This window comes from Meleagris gallopavo, chromosome 2 (genome assembly GCF_905368555.1).
Source record: "Meleagris gallopavo chromosome 2, MGAL_WU_HG_1.1, whole genome shotgun sequence".
In the NCBI taxonomy this organism is placed as follows: domain Eukaryota; kingdom Metazoa; phylum Chordata; class Aves; order Galliformes; family Phasianidae; genus Meleagris; species Meleagris gallopavo.
The window spans coordinates 45559497-45570649 of record NC_139405.1 but is presented as its reverse complement, the minus strand read 5'-3'; the positions used below and the strand labels follow the sequence as shown (position 1 = coordinate 45570649).

Genomic DNA, 11153 nt, shown 5'->3' with positions numbered 1-11153 from the left:
AGGATCAGATATAATGCAAAATTCTTCAGGTGATTACGGAATCTGACCTGTGATTGAAATAAACTGAGGAATGTGTATCAGCCACTGCGGCTGATTATGAGATTTGTGCCTGTATGGGGCTGCTGAATCACGGCCTGAACCTCTGATTGATCACCTGAGGTGAGCAATGAGTCAGCCACGGGAGCACAGGTGAAGGCAAATCACCTGTGCTGCAGGAAGGGGTGGAGCCTGGCTGCACACACACACCCCCACCCCCACCTGTATATCCATTGACTATATATCATCTATATATCCATTGATTATACAGTGCCTTTTTGTGGCTTTGATGAGTGACTCCTGTCTGTGTCCAAAGGACAAAGTTCAAACATGGGTAACTGTAATGAAATTTAGTTTCTAGATGACAGCTGTCTTCTGGCTCAGGTAGAGTCACAGCTTTAAGCTCTGGGCATTGCAGTCATCTTGTCAACATAGCTCTTGGCACTCCTAGTCGTGCTTCTGTGTGAAGTTCTGTAGTTGTTAAGCAAATATCTCAAAGAAATTCTGACTCATAAAGTCCAGAGCCCTCAGGTGATAGGGTTATAGGAAATCAGCAGCCACAAATGGCAAGTTTTTAGTGCCTGCAAGTGAACAGACAGGACAGGCTCTGAAGGGAGAAGAAAAGGAGCAAGGACATTTGTGGCAAAAAAAAAAAAAAAAAAAAAAAAAAAAAAAAAAAAAAAAAAAAAAAAAAAAAAAAAAAAAAAAACAACATGCATGTTGTAACATCTCTAATTCCAACATTAGCAATTTATCAGCATCTATTAGCAAGCGTGTTCAGTTTGCCAACTCAATCTTCTCACAAGGGCAGCTGGGAATCAAAAGTGTAGTTCAGTCCATGACAGATATTGTGTTTGTATGTATAAAAGACTGCTTGTGATCAAAGAATAACAGTGTTTCCTATGTATACCCACTCACAAGGATTGAATACAGATTATATTGACACTAAGCTATAATTTATGACTAAATTTTTAATACAAAGTCAGTGAAATGCTCTAAACATTAAGCTCAGTCTGAACATAAGTGATTGCAGTATTCAGTCACACAACTTTAATGGGGATGGGGGAATAGGTAATTGGCTAAGTTATTTACTGGATTTAATAGGAATGCTTATTTGGTGCTGGAGCTGAACAGTGAGATGATTATGCCCCTTCAATCCCAAGTTACCTTTCTTTCTCCTGCTCTAAGACAAGGGCACATTTCTAAGGTCTTATTTCTTAATTACCTATTCTGTTCTGCTAACATCCACCAGGTAAATACAGCTTCCCTTTTGAAGTGTTGTTGAACAATAAGTGCTACCAAAGGAATATTAAAAGGTCCTGAACTGGGGCCAAGGGAGCCCACACTGGGCCATGGCCCTTTCCTTCACTCTGCCTGGTGGGAGGATGAGGTTTGAAAGCCCCTGAGGGACTGGCACTGCCTCTCCTGTGGGAGTGCATCTCAACTGAGGTACTGAGGCAGTTGGTTTAGCAGCCAACTGGTGTTCAGCCATATTACTTCTTTAATTTGTCATAGATCTGTTAAACTACTTTCAGCATAAGTCTGTCTTGTTGTACATAGATGTCCGTGATACATATCAGCTGAAATAATGCCAGATCCAATAATTACTTTCTGAGGCAATTTTTACTGGAAGGGTAGTACAAAGGACTGAATTTTTAAGTGTGCTCTATTACAATATCAGTACTTGTCTTTTTACTTTGCCACTTCAAGCAGTCTTAGAAAGAGAAGGTCAAGGGGTGTGGAATGTTGTTACTTTAATCACAGAATGGTTTGAATTGGAAGAGACAACAAAGATCCTTCAGGTCCAACCCCCCTGCCATGGGCAGGGCTGCCACCCACTGGATCAGGCTGCCCAGGGACCCATCCGACCTGGCCTTGAAAGTTTCCAGGGATGAGGCATCCATAGCCTCTCTGGACAACCTGTTCCAATGCCTCACCACCCTTTGGGGAAGAAATTATTCCTAACATCTAACTTAAACCTTTCCTCTTTCAGTTTAAATCCATTGCTCTTGTCTTATCACTACCTACCTACCTAAAATTTCATCCCCTCTCCTGCTTGTAAACTCCCTTCAAGTACTGATAGCCTGCAATGGTGTCTGCCCAGAGCCTTCTCCAAGAAGGAGAAGCCCAATTCCCTCAACCTTTCTTCACAGAATAGGTGCTCCAGCCCTCTGATCATCTTCATGGCCTCCTCTGGACCCGCTCTGCAGCAACAGAGCAACAGCTCTGAATCATATCATTTAATCTCATGTATAGCTTAAGAGTTGTTACTACTATTGGAAACTAGAAAAAAAAAATTCCTCAGGCATCTGTCTACATCAGCTATTCAGGCAAAATATAGCTAGAAAAATATCCTCTCACCATTAAAGCTGTTTACTACATTAAATAAAATGCTATATTTTATCCAATCTCTGTGGTAACAGACACGCTATAATCTTAATTTTTCACTTTTCTTTCCTTCACAACTGGGTAAAACTAACAAATAGATGTAACGACTGCAGACAAAGCTGACAGGCATAAGCTGCAGTATGTATGCTAATGCACTTTTCAAATAGCTTTGAAAAGCATGATTATGCTTTCCTGTTTTGGTTTATATTGAACCATAAAGAGCCCTAAAATCAGCAGTGTCATGAAGAGATCTCACTTAAGGGTGTTTGTAATCAGCTTGTAAGAAATATAACTCAGTTGTGTGTAATGACATTGTATTACTCACAAGAAGTTTCTAATTTAAGACATACATTCCAAGAAGCTTTCAGTGGGAGCACTGCTTTGTGCGAAGAAGTAGAAATTGTACCATTTTTCCCCACTTGGTAGTAATTTATAAGGCACAAGAGATGCTATAAATAACAAAGAGCAACAACCTTGACAATCTTGCAAAATTTTTAATTAGAAAGCTAGGTGTTTGGTTTCTTGGTGGTCTTGTTTCATATTTAGATACTGATGGTCTCTGAAGATGCGAATTGAAGAAGCCAACCATAAGAAGTGTACGTATGTGGGGGAAAGCAAGTCAAGAAGAAATGCAGATACCTGAGAGTGGCATTTTGGAAAAAACATTTATCTGTATCTATCTCCTAATCACACTTTTCAAAATAATGCTACAGTACTAGAATTGATAAGAAAATAAGGCCAACAGGTCTGCAACAACAAGATCAGAAAAAATTTCCAAGTGCTATCAAGGTCTATATTAAATAGTGCCCTGCACACAGAAAAGTAAAATTGCTTCTGACAGGTTCTTGACAATAACTGGCAAAACATTCACAGCTAGGCCAATAGTCATATACAGAAAGAAGAACTGAACTCACTCACCTGGTGAAGGTGCTCTCTACCAACACAACACTCCTTCACAGAAAGCACCTAAGTCCAGGAGGTAGTCTCCTTTCTGTATCTGGCCCTTATATGAGTCCAGGGTGGTTCTACCCTGGGTCTACCTCTTCTGGTCAGAGGGGGTGCACAGGTGCAAGCAATTTGCCTGTGCTCTCTAGGCCAGCTGCACCCCTCACCAGATGCTTCATCATCCATTCAAGCCATGACCTAACAGTGCCCCTACATGTGAGTAACTCAAAAGTCAGTAAACTCAGCAAAACTGTGATCAGCAGATTAAGCAAATGAACATTCCTTTGTATTTGAGGAGATTGGGGCTAGAGTGCTGTGTCTGCTTTTGGACACCTGGCTCAGCCCCTTGCCACCAAGTGGGCAGCAGAAACTGTGCTATGAGAAACCAAATGAGAATTCAAGACCAAAAGTTATCTTTCACAAAGGTGACCATTCATTATCCACAGCAAATATGGAGACATTTTTTGGGGGAAAAAAAATGCATGTGTAGGCAGTAGGTAGACAGATACCATAGCATGTTCTGTTTGTGTACAAAGTCTGGAACATATTTCATAACAAAATGTGAACAGTTATTTGATGTTCTACTTCCATTTCACCTGGTTTTCCTTTTCAGCCTGGGAAAACGAAAGCTTGGCAGGAACTGGGGCCTAGGGGAGGGAGTAACATTCTTATTCTGCTCATGTTTGAGCCACTCAGGTTTTCCATTTGTTCACAACTGTATTTTTATAGAAAATTGATAGGCGCTATAATTGCAAACTACTGAAAGCAAGTAGGTCAGAACTATGCTTTCCATTCCAGAGGGGCTGCTGGGGCTGGGGAGACAGAAATGCATCTGAACAGTTTTTCTTCCTGTGTGCATGTTTGTCACAGCCATTCATTAAACTCCTCACAACTGCTCACCAAAATACTTTCAGGGGCATTAAGCAAAACCAACACAAGCATCTGCATTTAAAACATCCTTCCTTACTCATCTATTGCTTTTTTTCTCAGCTCTGTGTAAGATGGTACATTTACTCAGTGATGGTAACTGGGGAAAACTTCATCAGAGCAATTTCCTAACACATGACCAAGGAGCTGGTGAGGGGAGAGACTCTGGTGGACATTCTACTCCTAAACGAGGAATAACTGCTAAGATTTGTGCAAGTGAACCAGGGGAAATGTGGACACATTGCAGAAGGGGACTTGGTGACAAAGCACACATTAGTCTGAAGTGCTGAAATCTCTTCTTCATCTCCATCTTTATCACTAGTTCCACACCATTACAGGAAACTCAGGTCCCTGAGGCCAGAAGAGAAGTCTAGAGCAAGGGAAATGTCCTCCTTGTCACTTGAGAGGGATCAGATTAATTAAATTGTATACACGTGAGTCTATGGGATGTGATGTTGTATACCTGTGAGTGTTGAGCAAACCTGTTGATGTCACTGAAAAGCCAATCTTAATGGTCTCTGAAATGTCACGTCAGATGGGGAAGGATTATGAAGACTAAGAAAGCAAATTTCCCATCTGTTTTTAAAAAGCCAGATCGGGGGAACTCTTAACTTTCCCTCCTTTCAGACCAGTGATGTGGCTCATAGCAGTTTCTGTTAGAGTGTATCTTCTGTCCACTCTCTTATTCTAATGTGTGAAATCTCATATGTGGGTTAGGCAGTAATAGCACATTGCAAATACATACAGAGAAACACAATTGCACGGAACTGCTCATGATAAAGATGGATCCCTCAGTATGCAAAATCCCATCTCTAGTGAAGAAAAACGAATGGTTTTGCTACCTATTTTTGCAGAGCCACCGTTATACTGCAATTCTTCAGGCTTGTAGTCACATGAAGTTACTGTATTTGATCAAATGTTTGCCTATTTCCAAATAAAATTCAAGTGAATCTTTATCATCCAAGCAGCTTTTTTCCTAACTCCCTTAAAACTAGCTTGAGACTCTCAAACTGTTGGTACTTTTTATTTTTAGCAATTTTTCTAAGTATTTATATCCCAGTTATAAAGACATAGCGATTACTGGGTGGGCAAAAGGAATTCCACATGCAGATGAAGAGTTGCTGAAATACTGCTAGGTGTTTTTCATTATTTTTTTTTTTTATAACCAAATCACTTGTTCTAGCTGGCAACAAATTCTAAAAATTACATTCTCCACTGCTTTACATACATTTAATACAAAGGTATTTTTCTTTGAGCTACATAACCTAGGCTATCTTACTGCCATAAAACAAGTATTTCTGAAGTATATTTCTCTAAGCTAAATATTAGTTAGTAAATGTCTAAAAACAAGACACTGTCAGGGTGCTTATCTGATTATAAAAAGAGTGACTAACAGGAGCGTGAATAGTTCAACTGGAAATAATATGTTTCAGAGACGATAACTAAGATGTAAGACAGATCCCGTCTATATAGTTTACTTGTTTTCTGTGTAGGCATTAATCTTTAACACATACTGGCATCTAGGAAACCTATTCAGCTTCTCTGGTTTACCACTTTTAATAAGCAAGCTAATAGAGCAGGTCTCGTTAAAAGGAATTCCTTGGTGCTGTCTGCAGCAGTTAGAAGCACCCCCTGCCTTCCCCTTCCAACAAAGGCTGCTGTACTTGCCTGCAGCTGTTCTTTCTAAAGCAGAGCTTGAAGTTGCAAAGAGTGCAATTTCTGCTGGAACATCATGAATATTTAAGTGGTGTTAAAGGCAGAAGATACATTCCCAAAGACACGTAAACCAAGGAAGATTTCATCTTTGCTGACCACTGGAAGAAAGTTCCTTTTGTGACAAACATAAGGAATAGTTACTGATCACTAAGAGCTTCATTTGTTTTTAAGGCTGAATCCAGCTCTCCCTTTTAGTTATTCCACTAAAGTTTTTTTTTGTTTTGTTTTTTTTTTCATATCACTCATCAAGCAACACCATGGCTGCACTTGTAAGGCTGATTTTTTCGTTGTCGTGATGGGAACAGAATACTCAGCCTTGTGGAATGACAGCTTCATTTCTGCACTAAAGTGGACAGGACTGATTCCTCAGTTTTGCCATTGTGCAAATATTTACCTTCAGGAAGGTTTTTTGAAGAGTAACTCTGTACTAGAAGAGAGAACAAAAAATACATGTAGCAAATTCTCTCCAGAGGCTGATTTGTGTTGTAAATGACCAAAACCCCTACATTTTTTAACTGTAGAAATAACAGTTGTGAAGACAGAAGCCCTGATCCAGGGCAGCAGGTTGACACAAATTCTTATGTGCCCATGGACAGCTTGTGCCTGGGTCCTGCTTCTGTAAGCTAGCAGAGTTGAAGTCTCATAATTCAAGTAGCTCACATAGCATCACTTGAACATCTGGACGTCCTTGCCTCAGTCCAGAAACGGAGAATATCAACACCCAAGAAAATCTGTTTCAGAGTGGAAGGTGAAATAAGCACATTTTCACATATACCTTTAAAAAACAAGACCAGCCAATCATATTTTAATTACTTTTACATTTGAAATAAGTGAATGAGGTCTATTCTGCATTGATGAGATCTAGAAAACATAATTAATTTAGGTTTATCCTTTGACTGAGGGGCACGTGTTTACTGATTATGTTTAGGAAAAGGTGAACAGGTCATGTTTTTAGTAGTGAAAAAATCCCAGATCAGGGAAAACACAGCTTAGGCAATCTCTCCAAGTAGGGTAATATAGACAGCGGCCCTAATACAAAGAAAATCAGACAGAATCACAGAATCAACCATAGAATCCTTAAGGCACCTCTGAAGGCCAGCTAGTCCCACTCATACTCTTCTTTTTATTCTTTTTGAGCAAAATGGCATCATTCTGAAGCTCCCTTTCCCCCAGGACTTAAGCCATTTTATAATTGTTCATGAATAGCAGTACAAGAATACAAGCATGATAATCAACAACACTGTTGGTTTTTAGTTTTTTTTTTGCTTTGTTTTAAGAGAAGAAAGGAGAAATATTATCTCACCTTGCTTCACCTCCAGCTGTTAGCACTGCAGTTCATGCAGTCAGTGGTTAGAAATGAGCCTTTTATTTCTAACAAATGCTCGTTATTAGGTTTATCCTATGGAGCTGTTTACAAAGAAAGTCTTCAGGTTTTTTTGTTTGTTTGTTTGTTTTCCCCAAATTCCTAAGCTAGAAGTTTAAAAAAAAAAAAAAAAAGGATCTTTGAATACATCCACTACTACTAAAAGATGGCAGAGAAAATGTATTAAAAGGTCATTTGTCATCAGATTTTGTGTTGTTTGATATCAAGTTGAGAAGGAAAGCTGCCTCACAAAAACCAGATCCTTAAAGATGTCTAAATGCAACTCTGGGGAGTTATTTAGATATTTCTGTCCCTCAAAATTCCTCACCACAAAGACACCTCGAGGAATTTTAACTCTTTTTTCCTCCCTTAAGCACAGCAGTTCTAACACTTATTGACAAAAGCTTAATGGAAATACCCCAAATTAGCACATGATGAGGCTAGAAAGTACACATCATGACTGAATAACTAGTACTATGTTACAGCTGAGCATGCTGGCTAAATGGCATTGAAACGTAGACTAATTTACAGTTCTAATATTTGACAAAGCTTCATGTATTATTGCTTGTATTATTGCTGTTTCATAATATGTAAACACAGAACTTCTTAAATTAAAGCAGTGCTTCTCTGTTGATCATATTTAAAATCTGTCATGCAGCTGAACAGGACTCTAGACTAAATCACTGGGGGTGGAAAACTTCAGAAGATACACACAGACTTTTGGGAGAAAATACTGATTTATCTCATTTATATAAATGAAAACCACATTCCAGTCTTAAAATTACTTCTCTTCAGTATTAAATTTGCAGCACGTATTAATGAGAAGTGCCATCCTTGAAGGAACTCAAAACTTGAATGAACTCCATACATTTTCTAATCTTACTGCAATATATTCCATTTATTTATTATTATCGCAGAGGAATAATGTTACAATGTAGTGTTTGAAGTAGCACTTGGCAGCAGAGGACAAAGGATGCACACAAACACAGGCAGAAAAACAACTTTACACATAACCTCATATTCAGAACAAAAATAAAAGCCACCAAATTCACTGCTTAGACTTTTTTTTTTTTTCTTTTTAAACTTATGTGGGGGGCTATTTTTAAGGATTCTTTGCCTAGAGAATGACGTAAGCTCGATAAAAGCAAAATACTTTGCAGAGAACAGAATATAAAGCTATTTCCAATACTACTCATGAAGATAGGTCTGAGGTAGAAAGGTGGTCATGGCTTTCCTCTTCTGTAAAATGTGTTTGTCTTCTCAGAATAACTATGCTAATTTTTTTTTTTTAATAAACGAAGCATTTATAGTAGCCAGCATCTTCTCTTCTCACCTTGACAGTTTTGCTCCACCCACTCAAGAATAATATTTAGCATTTAAATAGAGCTTTTCAGACTAACTAACTAAGCTCTCTACACCTTTGAGAGGTAAGTACTGTCACCCCCATTTTACAGATGGGAAAACAGAGGCAGAGTGGTTAAATAATTTGCCAAAGAGTTCAGAAAGAACTGGCATCAGAGCCAACACTAGAACATGATCAATGCTGTGCCCAAATCGCTCCTCAAGCAGCAGTGTTCCAGGAGCGAGTACTGTGGGTGCAGGACAATCTGGTTGGCACCACCGCATAAGCACTAGATATTCCTGACTTTGTTTTAATGTCCTGTAGAATCTTTTGGTAGCAGTACAGAATTTGTAACTCTTCCAATACCATTTTGAAGCTTCTTTTCTTCAGTAATAATCAACAACAACATAGTTTAGATTCTCTCCACTGTACATGATATATATTGCATGCAGTTTTACCAGTTAAATGTATGTCTTGACATGAAAGCAAGTGTCCATGCAGCATTGTAAACTCCATGAAGGCATTAAAAAACTCTGATGATTGTTTTAAATCTAGAGATCAGCTAATCAGTGATATAACTTTCCCATAATTATTCCTACTTGAAGTACATAAATCTCAAGGTAAATCTCAAAGATCTCAAAGGTAAAGATGAGTTGCAAGATTACAATGCCACATGATACAATCTAAGAGCACTGCAGCTTTGAAGAAAACGTTCTATCACCAACAGTATTGGAAAAGGCTTTCTAATTGTCTCTTCGTTTCTAAGAGGCAGATAAAAGACTTGTGTGTTTGAATAAACAAAGGGGATCTCACGGAAATGAGCTTTAGTTCACAGACTGTATATTCCAAAACTTGAAACAAGTTTGGCACAGCAAGGAACAGCAAATCTTTGTCTCCAAACAAATTTGGGCAAGATTACACTAACTTAGACCTTACTAAAAACAACTTAAGCTATCACCTAAGTCCTCTTTTAGCTATCTCCTGATTCAAAGTAAAGTAAAGCTTAAAAAATAATCCTCCAAATGGAGTGTGTTGGCTAGAATCAACTAAAAGAATGTTAAAAATATCGTTTTGGTGCATAATAAGTATTATGACTTGAAATTAGAGATTATCTTGTTTAATGGAGTTAAAATACTGTAGCTTTCACTTAAAGGCAATTTGTGTTAAACAGTAACAATAATGCACATTATGGGAACTTCATATGCCAATTCTGAAAACAAATCAAGGGTAATTCTGACGTGTGTCTGGTCAGATAGTTAGCATATAAATAATCAGAATAGAATATTAAATGAATGAGAATATAACTGAGGATATTTTACAATGCAAAAGCAAAGAGCTGAAAGGAATGTATAAATGTAACATTTTGCTCCAAACTCCTTATGCAGTTCACTTTATCAAAAAGAACGTATATAAAGCCCCTGCCCCTTTTCCCGCGGCTGTATATTTATACAAATCAGTGACAAATACTCCACTGCTCATTAATTTACAGTTGCATAGAAAGGGAAGAAGAAAAAGAACCTATAATATAAAAACAATATCCTCATCTTTGGGTATTCAGTGTTTAGTATTTCAAGTAGAACACGTAGTCAAAGCAAACAGCATGTTCCAAGGTCCCATGCAGACTTCTGATAGAGTGGAACTTGCAATTGGTGTTTTGTAGAAAAGGGCTGTACTGCACGTCAGGAAGCACTGGTGGATGTCCAAATGAGCACTTCACATTGCCTGCAATGATGAGAAATAGCCATGTCAGTACCATACTAACATGCACAGTCCCCTATAGAGAGCTCTAAATACTCTGGATTTGGTTCACTTAAGGACTCAGATGTAATTTTGCAAAAAAACTGTATTTTAAAAACTTAGATGTATTGTCACAAGATTCAGCAAATCACCCAGGCATGTAGTTAAGAGAATCCTCATTTTACTATGCTGCAGTACTTAAAATTCTTATTGAGTAAATCTCAAAGGATTTTATGACTACAGAGTAATAAATATAGTTTACAGGCTTTCCTTGCTGTATACCCATAGAAAAAATGTTTAGACAAACTACTGTTCTATCTGAATCCTAAGTGGTAAATTGGAGAGCATACACAACTGGGACACAGCTTGACACAGCCCCCCAAAATGTGATACTTATTTCCAGGCTCTTGTTTCAGGAGGAATGGTTTTAAACTAAAAGAGAGGAGATTTGTATTAGATGTCAGAAAAAAATCCTTTACATGGAGGGTGGTGAGGCACTGGCACAGCTGCCCACGGATGCTGTGGATGCGCCACCTCTGGAGATGGTCAAAGCCAGGTTGGATGGAGCCCTGGGCACCCTGAGCTGGTGGTTGGCAACCTTGCTCACGGCAGAGGGTTGGAACTGGGTAATCTTTAAAGTCCCTTCCAACTCAAGCTATCTCATGATTCTATAATTCTGTTCTCCGCAAAACAGACAAA

General features: G+C 38.5%; 1 protein-coding gene across 4 annotated transcripts in view; it reads right to left on the bottom strand.

Moving 5' to 3' along the window:
- Positions 1 to 680: 680 nt before the first annotated feature.
- The window catches only part of UTRN (utrophin), a 356268-nt gene continuing 345795 nt past the window's right edge, over positions 681 to 11153 (bottom strand). For all 4 annotated transcript variants that reach the window (XM_085216963.1, XM_085216962.1, XM_085216960.1 and 1 more), the window contains one exon: positions 681 to 10439. In XM_085216963.1, coding sequence (XP_085073089.1) covers positions 10431 to 10439 — 9 coding nt within the window. In that variant the 3' untranslated portion in view covers positions 681 to 10430. The remainder of the gene's footprint in view (positions 10440 to 11153) is intronic.